Source organism: Stegostoma tigrinum, chromosome 8 (genome assembly GCF_030684315.1).
Source record: "Stegostoma tigrinum isolate sSteTig4 chromosome 8, sSteTig4.hap1, whole genome shotgun sequence".
NCBI lineage: Eukaryota > Metazoa > Chordata > Chondrichthyes > Orectolobiformes > Stegostomatidae > Stegostoma > Stegostoma tigrinum.
Genome location: NC_081361.1, coordinates 34167551 through 34188319, shown reverse-complemented (window position 1 = coordinate 34188319; position 20769 = coordinate 34167551). Strand labels below are relative to the sequence as shown.

Genomic DNA, 20769 nt, shown 5'->3' with positions numbered 1-20769 from the left:
CTATAAAACACTGGTTAGACCACATTTGGAATATTGTGTTCAGTTCTGGTCGCCACATTACAGGAAAGATGTCGAAGCTTTAGAGAGGGTGCAGAGGAGATATACCAGGATGCTGCCTGGACTGGAGGGCATGTCTTATGAGGAAAGATTGAGGGAGCTAGGGCTTTTATCATTGGAGCAAAGAAGGATGAGACGTGATTTGATAGAGCTGCACAAGATAATGTGAGGCATAGATGGAGTGGATAGTCAGAGACTTTTTTCCCAGGACAGAAATGACTATTACAAGACGGCATAGTTTTAAGGTGATTGGAGGAAGGTATAGGGGAGATGTCAGAGGTAGGATCTTTACACAGAGAGTGGTGGGTGCATGGAATGTGCTGCTGGCACTGGTGGTAGGGTCAGATATATTAGGAAAACTTAAGCGACTCTTGGATTGGAACATGGATGATAGTACAATGTAGGGTATTCAGGGTAGATTGATCTTAGAGTAGGATAATAGGTCGGCACAATATTGTGGGTTGAAGGGCCTGTACTGTGCTGTATGGTTTTTTTTTGTTCTATGATCTATAAGGGACAATGGGATGGGTGTGAGGGGAATAGCCTGGCAATGAGGAGGACCTTCTGAAATTGCCTTCCAAAAGGTTTGCTCACGCAGACAGCGGTCCACAACAACACAGAGGTGCTATGAATCATGGCTGTTTAAGTAGTCATCCTGAGACCATGGAAGTCAATGGTGGAACGCCATGTTTACTTCTCCATTGGAGCTGGCCAGTGCTAGCTGCAGATTCATGACCCAAACCAGCCTACACCCTTAAAGGGCCCAAAAACAATGGGAAAGCCTAGGAATGGTACGGAGGATGCTGGAGTTGGGATATTCCCACCATCCTTATGATGCCCTGAAGCTATCCCAAATTCAGACCTCAATTCCTGACTCCTTTTCATTCCTAACAGTGCCCATGCCACCTTCATGACGTTTGTGGGAGACTAAGAACCTGGAATTGGCACTTTCTGTCGATTCTACCATTTAATGAGGTCATGGCTGATCCACAAGGTAACATCGGGTACCCACCTACCTTTGACCTGTACTCCATCATGACTTTGGATAACAAAAACTTTTAACAAAATTTTAAAATTAACAATTGACCGGGCGTCAACTGCCATTTTCAGAAGAAAGTACCGAACTTCTACGATAGTTTAGCTGTGTAAAAGTGTTCCCTATTTCATGCCTGAAAGGCCTGGTCTAAGTCACAGGCTGTATCCCTGGAGACTAGTCCTGGTCTCCACAAGCAGTAGAAAGAGTTTCACGCAATCCACTTGCCCAATTCCCCTTAACATCTTGAAAATTTCAATCAAATTATTCCATAACTCCAAATTACTCCGCTCCTAGGCGACGTAGGTTTAAGGTAAAAGGGGGTAAGTTTAAAGGACGTGTGAAAGGCATTTTTTTTTTACACAGAGGGAGGTAATGCACTGCCAGAGGAGGTGGTGGAGGTGCATATAATAGCAACATTTAAGAGACATCTTGATAGATATATGAATTCGCAGAGAACAGAGGGATGCAGATGCATAGAGGCAAAAAAGTTTTCAGTTCAGAAAGGCATCACGGGTCAGCACAGGCTTGGTGGGCTGAAGGCCCTGTTCCTGTGCTGTCCTGGTCTTTGTTCCTGGTATAACTTTCTAAATTCCAAAGCATTCAATCCTAGTTAGTGCCATCTCAAAATTTTACCCTGCGTGTTCAGGTATAATTTTAGGAAATCTGCACTGTACTCCATCCTTGCCCAGCTATTATCCAAATAGGAGGAGAAATGAGTGACTACATAAGAAATATTAATCAGAAGTTGCAGATTCAGGGACTCCACAAAGCCAGAAATTAAAACAATGCTACCAGGTATATCAGAACCCTAGGTAATGCTTGTGTAACAAGGACAGAAAGTTAGAGACCCTTTCTAAGGAAGGGTCACTCAACCCGAAACATTAACTTTGATTTCTTTCTACAAATGCTGAGCATTTCCAGCTGTTTCAGTTTATGTTTCTGATTTACAGCATCCACACTTCTTTCAATTGTTTTAAAATAAAACATTACAGCACAGTACAGGCCCTCCAGCCTTCGATACTGTGCCGACCTGTCATACCAATCTGAAGCCCATCTAACCTACACTATTCCATGTACATCCATATGCTTGTCCAATGACGACTTAAATGTACTTAAAGTTGGCGAATCTACTACCGTTGCAGGCAAAGTGTTCCATTCCCTTACTACTCTCTGAGTAAAGAAACTACCTCTGACATCTGTCCTATATCTTTCACCCCTCAATTTAAAGCTATGCCCCCTCGTGCTCACCGTTACCATCCTAGGAAAAAGGCTCTCCATATCCACCCTATCTAACCCTTTTTATTCAGAAAGTTAGAGTGAATGTTTACATGCTGCAGAAAAGGTGAGAGATCCTACAGAAGAACATGATAAAGCAATAAAGTAGGAATCGTTTGCTTAAACTATGAAGAAAGGGAATCTTTCAGTAAAACAAATTAAAGTGCAAATAATTTATTAAAGTTATAAAAATCAGGGCCCAGAGAGCGAAGCCACAAAAACTGCAGGAATTCTCTGTTTCGTCAATGAGACAGGCATGCTCTATTTCGCCCTTGAAGGGCAAGAATCCCCTATTTTCAGATGAAAAAGTTTTGCTTTTTTAACTGCAAAATGATAGGATTCTTCTACTTCAGTCACAAAACACAGGGAAACTATCTCTCCAGTAAAAAATGCAACAGACTGGCTATTACTGCAAAATAAAAGTATTTTAAGCAAGCAAAATTAATAATTGGATTATGAAGACTTTTTTTATTCATTTTGTGGGATGTGGGCATCACTAGCTGGCCAGCATTTCTTACCCATCCCTAATTGCCCTTGAGAAGGTGGTGGTGAGCTGCTTTCTTGAACTGTTGCAGTCCTCCTGCTCTGGGTTGACCCACAATGCTAGTAGGAAGGGAATTCCAGGATTTTCATATGGCATCAGAAATATTATCTAGAAGACTTACATTCAGAGATGGACCAAATAGAATGGAGGATTGGACATAATGGGAAAACAATTTCTGAGATTAAAAATAGCTTCCAAAGTAGATACTAAGTCGGAAGCTGAGAAGGGAAATGTATTTTTATATACAATTGTGAAAATTGCTGACTAAGTTACAGCAAGAGGTAAAACTCCTTTGAAGTTTTTGAAAATTACTTTGTCAGAACAAATTAACTTCTTGAAAGAATACAATTTAATAGCCAAGAGTTCAACATCCAAATAAAAACAAGTAAAATAGATTATTCCATTAGTCATCTTTACAGATTAGTGGAGCAATGCAGTATGGTGACTTCAAGTCAGAATTCATTAAAGACAGAATTATTGTCTTATTTGCTGATGAATCTGTCAGATTTATTGCAATCTAAAGAAGACTTGACTAAAGAGAAAGCCACCCATATGCTGAGTGAAGCAGAGATCTGGGAGCAATATAAATCAATTCTAAGAAGAGTAGATCAACAGAATAAAACTCTTATGACTCAAAACCATGAAAAATACAAATGAGAAACTATTACAGTGAATAGAGCAGGCACTGGAAGTGAAAAGTCATTATTGCTGTCAAAGCATAGGCCACTTTCAGAAAATGTGCAAAATGGAAATACAGTTTCACACAAGCAAGAAGTCAAATAGCTACCCACACAAAATAATAGGTTAATGAGGTAGAACAGTTTACATTAGAAGAAAAGCATAATGTATTCCTAGGTGAAGTAATTGGTCCAGGCCTTATATCTTAGCAGGGCAACATTTACATCAATGGCCATGTGACAAATTTCAAGTTAGACACGAGGAAGTGTGTCATTATATTGCCATGACCATGGAGGATAATCCCTGATGACCTACAGACATGTTGAACTTTTAATAACAGTGAGTTTTTAAGAAGGACATACAGCCAAAAGATCACTGTGAAAATAAATTCCTTGGTAAGCTTACGAAAGGAATAAAATAACAAATGTACAATATTACTAATGAAATAAGACCTTGGTGGGGGGAGTGTATCCGATTCTGAAAGGGTAATTCTGAGGTCTAGCATTAAATACCACCCACTATCAGGACCATTGAATGTGTGACATCTAATATCTGAAAGCCTCTGAAACACTCTATTATAACAATATGACAAGCAACTGATTCATAACAAGCAGCAAACCGTATGATGTAAACTACAAAAGAATCTTCGTGGAAGTGCTTTTATTTCGAACAACTTAGATCAAACGGATCCTGTAGTTGAATAGTGGTAGTTACCTTCATCATGAGCAGTGTGGTGAGCTGGCATACACACACAACACCTTGTGGCACAGTGTGTGAAATGTGAAATGTAAAAGATGAACAGAGTGTATACGAACAGGGAAGTTTTTTTTTACACTGTCAGAAATGAAGTCAAATAGTTAAAAATGATAAAGAATACACTTACAGACCTGCACAATACACACCGCAGTTCTGACAATGCATGTAATTACTAGAATTGGAAACCATTGTCACAACATACTATTAACCGTGCAACAAAGGTAACAAATGCTTTATGTAGGTATGTCTTTTTTCTCCTCACAATCAACGTTACTTAACACAATGCTCAGTAAGCGCTTGAGGGAAATAAGGATAGAAAGACTTATCGATAAGGTGAGATGAAATAGGATGTGAGGAGACTAGCATGAAGAGTTAACACTGGCTCAGAGCAGTTTCAGTGCTGTAGAATTCTGTGCAATATCTGGAGTTAAGGAAAGGGTACTCACTGGATGCTGCAAGGAAATTACAGAACATCTTAGCACAGGAATTATGCTTGCTGAAAAACTGGTGCCTTTAAAAATTAAACTAATTAAAACTCTTGGATAAAAATAATTATTTTCCTTTGGATTTTTCAAGGCTGTCCACAGAAGAAGCTGTGCAATGGACCGAATCATTCAGTCTCCTTCTGGCTAATAAGTGTAAGTACAGTAATGCACTATTTGGAATGAAAATACAAAGACAGCAATGAGGTATTGAAGCATCACTTCAGAACTGATCATAGCAATGTAATGAAAAAAGAATGAGCCCAAATGAGATGAAATCGCTTAAAAGTGTTTTTGTCAGTTTTTTTATACAATGCGGAGCATTGTCCAGAATGAATGCTGATGCCTGGAATGAATGGGAGGGCCATTTAAGCCTGAATGCAGACAGCAGAGCAACACAAATGCACCTATTTCTTGTTTAAACAGTGTGCAGTAGGTATTGGGCTAGTATTTAAGAGCCATATCTGGAATTTAAAAATGAGTTTGGGGCTGACAGTTTAGGAATATTGAAAATAGGAGCATGAATAGGGACTTATGGCCTGCTATTCAGTATGCTCATGGTTACTCATCCAACTCAGTATCCAGTTCCTACTTTCTCCCGTACTCTTTGATCCCATTAGCCCTAAGAACTATATTAAAAGTCTTCTAGAAAACTTTTGATGTTTTGGCCTCAACCACTTTCAGCGGCAGAGAATTCCCTAAACTCACAACTTTCTGGATGAAGAAATTTCTCCTCATCTCAGTCCTTAAAGCCTCCCTGTAAACTTAAACATGAACTCTAGTTCTGGGTTCCTGAATCTACCCTGTCCAGTCCTGTCAGAATTTTATAGGTTTCTTCAAGACCTCTGTTCCCATTCCTCAAAATGCCAATGAATATAGCACGAACTGATCCAGTCTCTCTTCACACATCAGTCCTGCCATCCCAGGAATCTGTCGGGTAATCCTTCATCACAATCCCTCCAGAACCAGAATATCCTTCCTCAGGAAAGAAAACTAAAACTGCATACAATACTCCTGCTATCTTTACATTAGTTAAAATTATCATTATAATTATTACATGGGTCAGAAATGGTTCATTGTGGCTTCAAGACTGGATTCTACCTCCTAGGGGATTAACTCTAGCAGTTTAGTGGCCATATGAATTCGATGGCTGCAAAATGGGTTTCCAGGGCTAGGGAGCTGAAGACTCTTTTCCATGATGCCTCCTCAAGGGATCTCAGATCACACCGTCCCAACCACTGGGCTGGATATTCCCAGCCTACCACCTCAAGCCAAGTGCCTTTGCCGATGTGGTCACCAGGTTGGCCACCCTCTCTCCATGCTTACCCAGCCTTTTATCTCTCTGATGAACACCCCTCCACCCACAATCTGCAGCCTGACTCACAATGCCACCTTTACTCTCCCCATACATATTCTCACCCAGAAGGAGTTGAGGAGGTAAATCACACCAAACAAATTCGCATGTGGAGGTTATGCACCGGAAAGGAAATTATGCAAATATAAGCCTTTACAGTACACAAACAGATTATGCAAAAAATATAACGTAGTTCGATGTGACTAAAATACTGGCAGACCCAATTTTTGTCTGTAGGTAGATAGCAGTCCCACAGAGAATATGTTTTCATGTTCCAATGCAAATTGCCCTGCATTTTCCACTTTAACTACACCTGAGCAATTACACACACCTCCAGGGACTAGGCTCACACAGTTCCAGGAGTGAAACCAGCAGGTAGGAAAATTAGAGACAAAAAATACTTGCAGGTGCTGGAATCCATGGTGGGCAAACAGGAGGCTGGAAGTACATGAAGTAACAAGATGTAGAGCTGGATGAACACAGCAGGCCAAGCAGCATCAGAGGAGCAGGAAAGCTGACATTTCAAGTCTAGACCCTTCTTCAGAAATGGGGGAGGGGAAGGGGATTCAGAAATAAATAGGGAAGTGGATAGAAGGAGAAGATAGGTGGAGAGGAGACAGACAGGTCAAAGAGGTGGTGGTGGAGCCAGTAGAGGTGAGTGTAGGTGGGGAGTTAGGGGGGGATAGGTCAGTCCAGGGAGGGTGGAAGAACACAGCAGGCCAGGCAGCTTCTGGAGGAAAGGAGCAGTCAACGTTTTGGGTATTAATCTTCTCCAGGACTCAGTGCTGCCTGACTTGCTGTGTTCTTCCAGCCTCCTGTTTGTCTCGATAGAAAAATTAATTGTGAGTGAAATTTAAAAGTGTTTGGGACAATTAAAGGAGAAGGTCACAATCTGAGCAGTGGTTTCTGGACAGTTCAAAAAGGCATTTCATAATTGTTTGACAACCTTCGCCAAACATGAAGAAGTGGTAGATCAAAGAACAGAGGATACTGTGGGAGAGCCCAAAGTCTATGGACAAATGGTACAGCAGCTCAACACCTGATATCCTCTTTCCCCAGTTTGCTAACCGCGGAGTTCATGTATCAGTCCATGAACTGTGCTCTTCTAATATGTCATTGCATGGATCCATGCTACATTAAGAGGTAGAGCCCAGTCTTAGGCCCACATTTGACCATCCCCGACCCATGCATGTTCAAGGTCTCTGTTGCAGGATTGCTGCAGGTGTACTCCTGCCACAAGAAGTCGTGGAAGAGGCATTTACATTGGACAATGAACAATGCTAGCCTCCGTTTAACTACTAACTAATTTAGGGTCATAAAGCATGGAAACTAAACCTGTGGCCCAATTCGACCATGCTATCCAGGTTTCCTAAACTGCACTAGTCCCATTTGCCCGCATGTAGCCCATTCCTATTCATGTGCCTGCTCAAAAGACTTTTACATGTTGTAATTGTACTTGCCTCTACCACTTCCCAATACTTGGAAACCACACAGCAACAATAGGCAACCAACACTGGAGCCCAGCATAACTTACTTTTCTGACTCTTCTCAATGTCCCTGGTGACGCTGTTCCTTGTGGTGCCTACATGCAACAGTGGTGATGCCTATTTTTGAGAGTGAGAACCCTCTTTTTTGTAACCCCTTGCCTTCTCTTGCTGGTATTTATGCAATTTTCATTCCCCCCAGACCCAGTCCCACCCCCCATTTTCTTTTAGAATTCAAAATTTACTCCCAAAATCCTCATTTAGTTTCTACACAATCTTCTTGACTAAGGCCTTTCTCATGTACTCAGTGTGATTGGCTTTTTTGCCTCCACACAACCTCGCCCACAGTTATCATTGCACTTATAACCGGTTTCTTTGTGAAAGTTTGGCTATGGATTGCTGAACTTGCCCTATTGCTCTTCCATGGCTGCTGCTGGTCATTTGTCAGTTTTCATATTTTAGCTACTGTCTTCTGAACGTGTTAAAGCTCTTAAAGTGGTACATTTGCTGCTCTTCAAAACAAATTCTTCTTCCTTCTTCAGTGACAAATAGTTTCTGTCTACCCATCACCAATCACGTCCCATTTGGTTCAACTAAATAGATCCCAATCTGCACCACAGCTCACCATGTCATATTTTCAGGCATCAGTGTTACCAGCACATAGTATTCTGATCTAGATAGTCCGCTGCCAACAATCTTCTTTTCTCAATGGTGAGTCAAGGGCTTTTCTAATCATCAGTGGTAGAGAATGGGTCATTGGTAAGTTAAAATACCAGAGGCACTTGTTTTACAAAAAAGGCCAGTCTGTTGCATAATGGTAATAGTCACAGTTTATATTACCAGTCAAGCATTCATACTAAGGACATGTGGGAGCTTTGCAAAATACAGCTCTGTGTATTTGTTCAGGATTCAACTGTCTCCACCCAAAGATGATCCAACATCACCATCAACTAGTGGGAGCTCAATGTAACGTGAAGCTGCACAGAACAATAAGGCAATTGGCAACATACAAAACATTTCTAAATTCCAAAGATATTGTTTCCTGAGAGGAAAATCTGTGTTTTTGTCTAACAATACTATCAAGGATTCAATGCAGTCATAATCATAGCAATAGAGCATGGAAACAGACCCGTCAGTCCAACCAGTCCATGTCGAACATAATCCCATACTAGACTAGTCTATCCTGTCTGCTCCTGGCTCATAACCTTCTAAATCCTTCTTATTCATGGCCTTGTCCAAATATCTTTTAAACTTTGTAATTGTACCCACATCCACCATTTCCTCAGGAAGTTCGTTCCATCTGTGTACCACCCTCTGTGTAAAAAAATTTGCCTCATGTCTTTTTTAAATCTCTCTCCTCTCACCTTAAAAACACACCCCCTAGACTTGAAATCCTAACAATGCACAGATTTGTATCGAGAAACAGCTTAAGAAGTCAGCAGTGTTGTGAAAATATGTAGGAAGTTCCCTTCTTTACTGACTACTGCAGTGATCAAGGGAGAAAAAAATGTAGACTATATTAAAAGCTCAAGTCTGTCCAAAGCTTAGCTTACTGTACAAGATCTTGATGTGAAAACATATTACAGTAGAATATGTGGCCAACCCCAGAAAAATATTTTGTTCACGTCCAAATATTTTGAAGCCAGCTGGATAATGTAAACAGAAGAGCAGTTACAGCGAGATTGCGAAAGATGGAGAAGTGATTGGAGCTTGTCCCATTGCCCAAGAATCCCAGAGTATGGCTTAGATAAAGGGTCAATCCAAGGTTGTGTTACCAGGATTAGTCCATGGGAAAAGTGCTCTTATCATGTGCTCAGTTACGTTTCTCATGAGAGCAACTTCTCATGCGTTAAAAAATTACCATGCAATCATACTTTGAAGGTGGTTTTTGAAAACTTACCCCTGTGGAATATCAAACTTTAAAGCTGGAACTTTGTGTGTGTACAAATTTGATCTTGTAAATTTAGTGAGGGTTACAAGTAGAAAATATCTATACAAAGCTATTGGCCTACAAAATCATGAGGGGTATAGACAGGGTGAATAGCAAAAAGCTTTTTCCCAGAGTGGGGGACTCAATTACGAGGGGTCATGAGTTCAAAGTGAGAGGAGGAAAGTTTTGGGGAGATACGCGTGGAAAGCTCTTCACACAGAGGGTGGTGAGTGCCTGGAAGGCATTGCCAGCAGAGGTGGTAGATGCAGACACGTTAGTGTCTTTCAAGATATATTTGGACAGGTACATGGATGGGCAGGGAGCAAATGGACACAGACCGTTAGAGAATAGGTGACAGGTTAGACAGAGGATCTTGATCGGCGCAGGCTTGGAGGGTCGAAGGGCCTGTTCCTGTGCTGTAGGTTTCTTTGTTCTTTGTGGATATTTAGTAATCATTTTAAATCTGTCTGTAATATTGGCCTTTTAATGGCAAGCAAGAAATAGCTGCCTCATTATTTTGCTGTATTATTCCTACATTGGTGTCTATGCACATTCTTCCTGTGTTTATTTGGGTTTCCTCCTGCAGTCCAAAATTGTGCAGGTTAAGTGGATTGGCTATGCTAATTTGCCCATACTTTTCAGAGGGTCAGTGTGTATTCTATGACCCTCTGAAGAGCATCGCACCCAGACCCAACCCTCTACCCTCACCCTGTAGCCCTGCATTTCTCATGCCGAATCCACCAAGCCTGCATATCCTTGCACACTGAGGGCAACTTGGGATGGGCAATAAACCCTGGCCAGCCAGCGATGCATATCTACTAAAGATGAATAAAACAAAAAGCAAAGCCCAAATTTAAAAGCTAAAATGCTGGGAGAGATTCCAATAGATTGAAGGAGTGATTGGACATTTCCAAAATATTGAGAGCTAACGAAAATGTGTCCTTTTCAAGGAATTCAAACAAAATGCTGTCTTAACTTTTATCAACTCATAGCCATGACGTTTTTATTGTAGATGGCATAAAGACACAAATTTAAAATTTACACTAATGAGATGCAAGCCATACCCCAAACCTTCATTGGATCAAAACTCCTACCAATCAATTTTGACTCATTTAAGATTTGGAAAATAGTTTTGGCATCTCTAATCCTATCTGAGGGAAAGGGTCACAAAAATGATCACATTAACAAACTAACAGAGTTCTTATGCAGCGATTAGACTCTCCACATTCCATTGTCAACATTCAGAGCATGAGATTAAAATTCCAGGAAGAATTGCCCCTTTAAAATGCCACTGCATGCATAAATTTATATTTGCAATTTGTTATTGGAGAATTTTTTGACATGACATGTTTAAATAATATTGATCCTAGCAACAGAATCACCAAGTTGAAAAATGTTTATACTATGATAACCACTTGGTATGATTTTCCCTCACCAGATGGCCTGTCTGCCTTCAGAGAATTCCTCCGCTCAGAATACAGTGAGGAGAACATTGAATTTTGGCTGGCCTGTGAGGACTACAAAAAAACCAAGTCTCCTGCAAAACTCACTTCGAAAGCAAAGAAGATCTATTCCGAGTTTATAGATGTTCAAGCTCCAAAAGAAGCAAGTATTTGATGCTTTAAAAAAAAACACCCAGTGAGATAAAGGCCATAAAATATATTTTAGGCCAAATAGAATTAGGCCATTCAGCCCACCAAGGCTGCTGTACCATTCAATCATGGCTGATGTTTCTCAACCACATTGTCCTGCCTTCTCTCCGTAACTTTTGATCCCCTTAATAATCAACAACTTATCCATCTCAGTCTTAAATACGCTCAGTGAGTTGGCCTTCACAGCTTTCTGTGGCAATGAATTCCACAGATTCACCACCCTCTGGCTGCAGAAGTGCCTCACCTCAGTTCTAAAAGTTTGTCTTTTCACTCTGAGGCTGTGTCCATGTGTCTTGGTCGCTCCAACTAGCGGAAACATCTCCTTATCCACTCTATCCAGGCCTTTCAGTGCCCTGTAAATTTCTTTCAGATCACCCCCCCATCTTTTTAAACTCCATTGAGTATGGACCAAAGTTCCTCATGCCCACCTCATATCGACAAGCCCCTCACCCCCAAGACCATTCTTGTAAACCTTCCTTGGACCCCCTCTAATAGCAGCACATTCTTCCTTAGATACGGGGTGGAAAACTGCTCACAATATTCCAAATGCAATCTTACAAAGCCTTATACAGCTTCAACTGTACACTTCTGCTCCTGTATTCTAGCCCTCCTAAAATGAATGATCAGATTGTATTTGCCTTGCCAAATGCTAACAGAAACTGCATGTTAACCTTAAGAGAATCCTGAACTAGGATTCCCTGATCCCTTTGAGCTTCAGATTTCTGAACCCTTTTACTTAGAAAATAATCTATGTTTCTGTTCTTCCTAACAAAGTGTATAGCTCACAATTTCCCACACGTATTCCATCTGCCACTTCTTTGTCCACTCTCCTATCCTGTCCAAATCTTTTTGCAGCCTCCCTATTTCCTCAACACTACCCGTCCCTCCACCTAACTTTGTGTCATCTGCAAACTTAGCAACAATGCCCTCAGCACCTTCGTCCAGATCGTTAATTTATAATGTGTATAATGTTTAATGTATACTATATGTGTCATCATGTGTATAAGGTATAATGCATTAATAATGCATAATTGTGGTCCCAATACAGATCCCTGCAGAACTCCACACATCACCGGCAGCTATCCTAAAATAAAATCTCTTTATCCCCACTCTCTGCTTTCTGCCAGTCAGTCAATCCTCGATCCATGCCAGTGCTTTGCCCTTAACCTGCATGAGCTCTTGTCTTATTCAGCAGCATCCTGTGTGGCACCTTGTCAAAGGCCTTCTGGAAATCCAAATAGATCGTGTCCACTGGCTCTCCTTTGTGTAGTTTGCTTGTTACATCCTCAAAGAATTCCAACAGATTTGCTAAGTATAACCTCTCCTTGACAAACACATGTGGACTAAGCCCAACGTTTTCAAGCACTTCTCACCCTTAGTAACAGACTCTAGAATCTTACCAACAATTGAGGCTATATTAACAGCCTATAGTTTCCTGTCTTGTGCTTCTGTCCCTTCTTAAATAGGAGTGTTACTTTCGCCATTTCCCAGTCCTCTGGGAACCTCCTTGGCTCCAGTGATTCCTGAAAGTTCATCACCAATGCTTCCACAATCTCCTCAGCTTTCTCCTTCAGAACCCTGGGGTGTATTTCATTTGGCCCGGGTGTTTTATCTAGCTTCAGACTTCTTACCTTCCCTAGCACCATCTCCTCAGTGAGGGCCACAACATTTCTGACCTGCTTGAAGTTCCACCATGCTGCTGGTGTCTTCCGCTGTGAAAGCTGATGCCAAGTGCTTATTCAGTTCCTCTGCCGTTTCTTTGTTCCCATTTCTACTTCTCCAACTTCATTTAACTGCAGACCAATGTACACTCTTGCCTCTCTCTTCCCTTCTATATGTCTAAAAAAACCCCTTGCAATCTTCTCTTATATTACTTGCTAGTTTACGTTCATGATGCCTCATCTTCCCCTTAATATGTTTCTTCTTCCTTGGGATGAATTTCTGCTGTGCCACCCGAATTACCCCCAGAAACTCCTACCATTGCTACTCCACTGGGTGCCCTGCTAGGTTCCCCTTCCAATCAACTCTGACTAGCTCCTCTCTCATGCCTTTGTACTTACCTTTCCTCAGTTGTAATACTGTTACATCTGATTCCCCTTTCTCCGTCTCAAACTGCAAGGAGAATTTTATCATGTTACCGTCACTGCCCCCTAGGGTTTCCTTCATCTTAAGCTCCCTAATCAAGTTTGCCTCATTTCACGCATTACACACAAGCATTTAAATTTTTCACACTGACTACAAATGATGTTCACCTGAACTAAAGGAGTTGCAAGTTTTTTTGCGTACTATGCACATTTCCCATTAAAATCCCTGAAAACTGACAGAACGGTGCTGAAATACATAATTCTGAGGCAATTATTTTATAGCTATATGTTCATTACCTGGAATGAGCTTAAAGATGTGATTGTTTGCACATCATAGTGGCTCAAAAAAAAGTCAGCTCATTTCTAGTTTACTTTGATGTCATGAACTTCACGATAGTGTATCCTGGTAGTGGCCGCTCAGCCCATCATATCAGTGCAGGCTGATAAGTAGCCATCCAAACTAATCCAACTTTCCAGCTCTTGGTATGCAGCCTTTCTCTGTTACGGCAGTTCAATGGCAGATCTAGAGAGCTCAAATCAAAAAAGTCAAATGCCATTTTCTGCCGTTTCTAGACTTTAAGGCAGTGAGTTCCAGATCCATGTTACTCCCAGAGTGAATGGATTTCCTCTCGAATCCCCCCCTAAGTTTTCACCTCCTACTCTAAATCTATGTCCTGAATTCATGGGCCAAGGGTAATAGATGGATACGAAAAATCTATCTGGACTCTTTATAGTTTTATACATTTTAATTACATCTCCCCACATCATCCTCGGTTCCAAAGAAAACAATCTTAGTCTATCCAATATTTTCAGTTAAACAAAATTCTTCAGCCCAGGTAACATTCCCAAAAGCTTCTTCTGTGTCCTCTCTCATACAACACATCCTCGCAATAATGAGATGACCAGAACTGAATAAAGCTGACCAACTGAAGGCCCCTCATGCTGACAAAGGCCACCCACAAAGTCCTGAATTTGTATTTGCACTCTGACAGCATCTAAAAATGTTTTATTTTTTTCAGCCAATGTGATGCATGGCTCTCTCAACTCCCCCATCCCTCGCAAACGATGAGTCAAGACAAAATCTGTCTCCCTTGACTGCACTTTACCCGATGTCGCTACACAGCAGTTAATGCCAATCTCTCTTCCACAGGTAAACCTCGATTTTCAAACTCGGGAGCTGACCAGGAAGAACCTTCTGGAGCCAGCCCAAAGCTGCTTTAACGACGCACAGAAAAGAATCTACAGCCTGATGGAAAGAGACTCTTATCCCAGGTTCCTGAGATCAAAGGTTTACTTGGATGTGCTAAACCAGACACAAAGTAATAGCCAGGCACAATGGAGGTTCAGCTGAGGAAGGCTAATCAGAACAAAGTGTACAGGGAGAGTTCTCTTCTACTCCATTTTCTGTGCCATCCCACTCATGAATTTTACTCTGCTGTTGCATATTATTGTTGCTGTGAAAACGAGATAGATGAAAAACTTTTCGCCGTGGTATTCCCTTGTTCTTAATTTTCAACCGTTACACGGAATGCAGCTTCTTTTGACAGCAAGTCTTCACCCAGATGGATTTACCCCAATGCCAGTCACCTAAACCCCAACTTGTCTTTGCCACAAAGTTATTTGATGACATTCGGATAACACTTCTGTTTCTTTTAATCTGAGGCTTATTGAAGGACCATTGAGGATCAATGGTCGGCACAACATTGTGGGCTGAAGGGCCTGTTCTGTGCTGTACTGTTCTATGTTCTATGTTCTATGAAACAGCTCTTCCTGCCCTGACATCATTGAGATGTAAAGGCAGTGTCAGATCAAATAACTGTTCTAGTGCACATGCATTTAAGTGTTTGAAGTGAAAACAGTTGTTTTAAATCTAGTGTTTGTAATGCAATAGATATTTGTTGATTGAACACACACTGTGTTTGTGAAAAATGTTTTTTCCTTAAAAGCAATTCCATTTGTATATTTATCATCCCTGTCCCCTTAAGTCTGAGTGTATTTATTAAATGAGATATCAAATAAAATGTGTTTGTGAGAAATCATTGGGCTTAATCTCACCATATTTTGGTAAATTCATTTTTGTCGAGCTTGATGGAAGATTTCTCTCCTCAAGGCCCAGTGAGGTTTCTCATGCTATTAACCCTTATCTTATCTTAGCCCTTATCAAGCTTATCTTATTAACTACCTTTCATGAACTTCTCGCCCGATGCTGTCTTGATTCTCCTGCTCAGCATTGCAAAGCATATCTACCAATGCCAGGATATGCTGGCATCCCTGCAAATGCCCTCTCTTAGGACACCAGACATGCGCTCTGTCAAGTGCTTGCAGCCCAGAGTTACCTTTCAACGTCAATGTAGTGGCCCAGCAATGTTTTGCCTGGCACAGAGGAAGTATGACTAACTTTCCCTGCACTTACAATTGCACAATCCTAGTCCCATCACTGTTTTTAAGCTCCAAGATACACAGCTTACCTGACCCGAGCCACACCCCATTTACAACTCCCTCCAAATCACTGCTACTCTTTCTGCAGCGGTCAGCATCTTGTCATTTTTCAATAGGGTGCCATCACATGCAAGGAACACTTCAGTCATCTCAAAAAAAGCACTTTTATTTATAAACACCAAAAAGGAACAGAAGTCATTCAAACAGAAGCTGCATATGCCTCTGGGTGCTTGCACACAGAGCACCAAACTACAACCAATTTGTGCTCACTGCACACAGCTCTCATCAACAGGAGCCAGGTGTCAAAGAATTCTAGTGTGGCCTGTGGTGCCTGACATTGTTGGCTCCTATCATGCTGCAAGTGATGTTCCTCCTGCTCCACGTCCACACACTCCTCTGAGAAAGACTGCTCCCACTCTCCCAGTTTGTCAGGACCCATTGTATCCCTTCATTACCTTCTCCAGTTGTGCAGAGCACAGCATTATGCTTCACATTCTGTCTGGAGGACACTGCAAGGCCCCACCAGATCAGTCAATCTCCAGCCAGTCTATCACTTGCTCCAGCATGGTCCTAGCCAGTGAGAATGGCTGCATTGTGTCTGCAATCTGCCTCAATGTGGGGTGGAGAGGGGGATGGTTTCCATGATGGAATTAACAGCCATTCACAGGGCCCTCACCCCCAGCAATCATCCTTGTAAGGCACGTGGTCCTACAAATGCAGCAGGAACATCAATGCGGGGTGTTGTGGCAGCACTGAGAGAACCAGGCACACACTTCTAAAAGAGGTAGAAAGATCACAGATGACTTGCGCATCTCTGGAATGAGACGGTTTTCCATTGATGACTTCAACCGTGTAACAAGATGGCCCTCTGAGTGCAAAGTGTGTACACTCTATAGAGGCCCACACTCAGGGGAAGACAAGCAATATTGCCAAAGCTTACTGTCTGAACTGCCAAGCACAAAGGAGCCAGTTGCATAAAAGCTGAAAGCAGCTGTCACGTTGACAACCACCATGATAGGATTGCCACCCAATCCTTCAGGCTGCAAGGCCCACTCCACTTATCAACGATGTTTGGTGTCAACTGTCCTGGGACAAGCTTAGTCCGTGCTGACACGGCACCGAGGGTGAAAGACTCTAGTCCTCCTCAATCTCCGGAGCGGACCTTCAGCTGCGGTCACTTCAGGCGTTCAGCGTCTGCTGGAGGTTGCTGCTGGTCCTGGCGCGTACTGGTACATCCGTTCCTCCTTGGAGTGGTGCAGCATTGAAGTACAAAAACATACTGCAAGTGGATAGGAGCTACGCCATGACAGTTCATAGAGGCTAGCATGTGTCAGGTGCCAGTGTCTTTGGATGTGAGGTGTGTGTGACCACTGCTCATAATGCGTTTCCTGAGATGTGGGTGCTGGGCATCCGAGACAGAGATCCAGAGAAACAAATGTCGAACTGGAGACTCCAGGTACCCGCTCGGCTTTCCTGTCAGAAATTCTCAACATTTTGTTTCTATCCAGTGGTAGAATTGGAAGCAGCATATTAGTAAGATGAGATTAGTAAGAATGAGGGGGGATAACAAACAATGCATCCCCGTTAATAGTTCTATCACCACTCATTAGGGCTTGTCTTACGAAGAGAGGTTGACTGAGCTCGGACTTTTCTCTCTGGAGAGAAGGAGGAAGAGGGGTGATCTGATCGAGGTGTACAGGGTAATGAGAGGCATGGATAGAGTCGATAGCCAGAGACTTTTCCCCAGGGCAGGATTGACTGGCACGAGGGGTCATAGTTTTAAGGTGTCAGGAGGAAGGTATAGAGGAGACGTCAGAGGGAGGTTCTTCACCCAGAGAGTTGTGAACGCATGGAATAGCTTACCAGTGGAAGCAGAGTCATTAGTGACATTTAAGCGACTGCTGGACATGCACATGGACAGCAGTGAATTGAGGGGAATGTAGGTTAGGTTATTTTATTTTTGGATTAGGAATATTCCACGGCACAACATCGTGGGCCGAAGGGCCTGTACTGTGCTGTACTTTTCTATGTTCTATGTTCTATGTTCTATTAGTTAGGTGCTCATCAGCACATCCTGAATTTCATTCTGAACTGCGACTTGCTGCTTCCAATGACAAGACAGGCCTCATTCAACTTCTCATGTGATTCGCCCAAATTTCTTGTCATAGCCTATGTCACTCAGGAATATTCTACTCGTTTTTAAAGGCACAACTTTGTCAGTAAGGCTTATTCAAACGTTATCATTTCAGTGTAAACTGAAAAAAAAAGTTAGTTCCAACATAGCACATGGAATAACAATCAAAATCAAACTGTATTTTAAAGTATTCCATTTGCAAATTAATGGGACATACAATTATTATCTAAATGCTTGCCCTGTACTCTAATTTCATAATCTAGTCACTCTTAACAGTACAGAAATAAGACAAATTAGGAGCCTTTACTCAAACAGCTTTGTACTAAATGTTACTGAAAATTATGTCTACGTTTCCTATCATGTGCTTCTACTTCCCTCTGCTTCAGAAAATGTTGACTGGTATGGTTTTATGTTGCCTCAGATATATTTACCTGACCAAATGGCTATTCTTCACCCTTGTAAATCTAAACAGTGTCTATTTACATATCAAGATTCCCAAAGGAAAATCTGATCTTCACCTAAAATCTGCCTGCCTCACATTCTTGGAAATGATCAAGACTGACAACTATTGCTGACTTTTCTTGTTCCCTTGACCATCTGCAGCACTCCAATCTGCAATCCTGTATAAGATCAGCCGTCCAAACTTCGGTCAAGGGTTGAATCTGGCTCCCTGACTGTCTCGGTAACTTGGTGTCACTGTAAGTAGTATCTCTCAGTTTATCTATCATAATGCACCGTGTAAAGTCACAGATACATGATCTTATTTGCACAGAAAATATTTCCACAATCGGTTTACAACAGAGGATTTGTTTTTGTTTATCGTAATAGACTGGAATCTCCTATGCCCCTTGACTTGTAATCACAGAACATCATGTTCTCTTTCAACAGCATGACTTTGCTGGAAAACATACATGCATTTTCCTCAAGGGGTCCTACTGTCCAGCTGCTTGATATCACCAGAAGGCCAGACTAGTGTCTGCGGTGATATCCTCCCAACAAACAAGTCTGCTATTCCCACTGTGCAGTTGTTCTCGTTTTGCAGCAAAAGGGTGAAAAGATCAAGGTTTTATTACAGTACTGTGCCCTTCACTCAGATGCTTTTTGTTGAAGTTTTGCGCAATAAGATCACAATCGTGGAATGCTGCTTCATTTGTGAGGACTCGGCCCAGAGTTTAACAGACTTTGTTAGTTTGTTTTACATCTGGAGGGACCAGCCGTCAATTTGATCTGACCATCGGGACACCCTTAATGTAGTTAGGAATCTCCATCACCATTAGTCACACTGATTACATTTAATACAGACAGCTGACTCTATTGGGGGAATAAAGCTAACTGGTCATCATCATATGTATCACTTACGAAGGTGCTACTATTTATTTATCAAGCAACCCAACTATTTTGGGCATCTTGACTTCAAACTAGGTTTTGGTCCGTATTGGCTGATTTTAAAAGCCCTGCTCATTTCAGATAAAATTAGATTTTGCAGTAGATTCGATCAAATGATCAAGTGTGTCAATTTAGCATTCAAATTGTTGTCAAAAATGGGAACTTAACTTTAGGATTTCACCATCAAATCCTTGCAGGGAAAATCACATTAACAAAACAGCTACAAATGGTGGAGACTTTGAGACAATTTGCATAACAATGAATAACATAACATATTAAGTTCTTTCAAAAATTAGAGTTCAGATTTTACATTGACTAGGGTGGGTGAGAGGAGGTGTAGTCATGGTAGTTGTGGGAGTCAGTGGCGTTGAAATGGATGTCGGTGGTGAGTCGGTTTCTGGAGACGGAGATGGAGAGGTGCAGGAAGGGGAGTGAGGTGTCAAAAATAGTCCAGGTGAATTTGAGGGCCGGGTGGAAGGTGTTGGTGACGTTGATGAACTGCTTGAGCTCATCACTGGAGCACGAGGTCACATGGACACAGTCATCAATGTAGTGGGAAAAGGCGTGAGGGATTGTGCCCATGTAGTTGCAGAAGAGAGACTGTTCTACAAATCCACCCAAGAGGCAGGCATAGATTGAGCCCATGCGGGCCCCCACAGCCATCCCTTTGGCTTATAGGAAGAGGGAGGAATCGAAGGAAAAATTGTTGAGAGTGAGGATCAGTGAGGATCAGAATGAGAGTAGCAATGGAGGAGGACTGGTTGGGCCCACGGGAGAGGAAGAAGCAGAAGGGTTTTAGGCCCTCCCCGTGGGGGATACAGGTGTACAGGTGTATATCCGTGGTGACGATGAGATGTTGGGGACCAGGGAGTGGAAAGTTTTGGAAAAAGGTGGAGGGCATGGGTTGTGTCCCGAATGTAGGTGGGGAGTTCCTGGACAAAAGGGGAAAGAATAGAGTTGAGGAAGGGGGAGATGAGCTCGGTTGGGCTGGAGCAGGCAGAGACAATGAGGGGTAGTCAGGATTGTGGATTTTTGGGTAGAAGACAGAAAAGAGCAGTGCCGGGTTAGGGAACTAATCAGTTTGGAGCCTGTGGACAGGAGATCTCCTGAAGTGATGAGATTGTTGATGGTCAGGGTGATGATGGCTTGGTGATCAGAGATGGTGTCATGATCGAGGGGACGGTAGGTGGAGGTGTCAGAGAGTTGGATTCTGGCCTCAGTGATGTAGAGGTCAGTACACCATGCTGCCACCGCGCAACCCCCTCTATCTATTTATTTCTCAGCTCCTATCCCCCTTTCCAGTCCTGACAAAGGGTTTCAGCCCGAAACATTGACTGCCCTGCTCCTCTGATACTGCCTGACCTGCTGTGCTTTTCCACCTCACACCTGTAGATCCAGTCCCTCCCTCCAAAATCCAGACTTGGCAGCCCGTTGCCAGTTTTTGCAGTCTTCCAACATCAATAAAATATCAATTCCAT

General features: G+C 42.2%; 1 protein-coding gene across 2 annotated transcripts in view; it reads left to right on the top strand.

Annotated features, from left to right (window-relative positions):
• Positions 1-15368, top strand: part of LOC125456590 (regulator of G-protein signaling 8-like) — a 47544-nt gene extending 32176 nt beyond the window's left edge. For both annotated transcript variants that reach the window (XM_048539838.2, XM_048539839.2), the window contains 3 exons: positions 4923-4984; positions 11035-11201; positions 14483-15368. In XM_048539838.2, the coding sequence (XP_048395795.1) occupies positions 4923-4984; positions 11035-11201; positions 14483-14683 (430 nt within the window). In that variant the 3' untranslated portion in view covers positions 14684-15368. The remainder of the gene's footprint in view (positions 1-4922; positions 4985-11034; positions 11202-14482) is intronic.
• The last annotated feature ends 5401 nt before the right edge of the window (positions 15369-20769 follow it).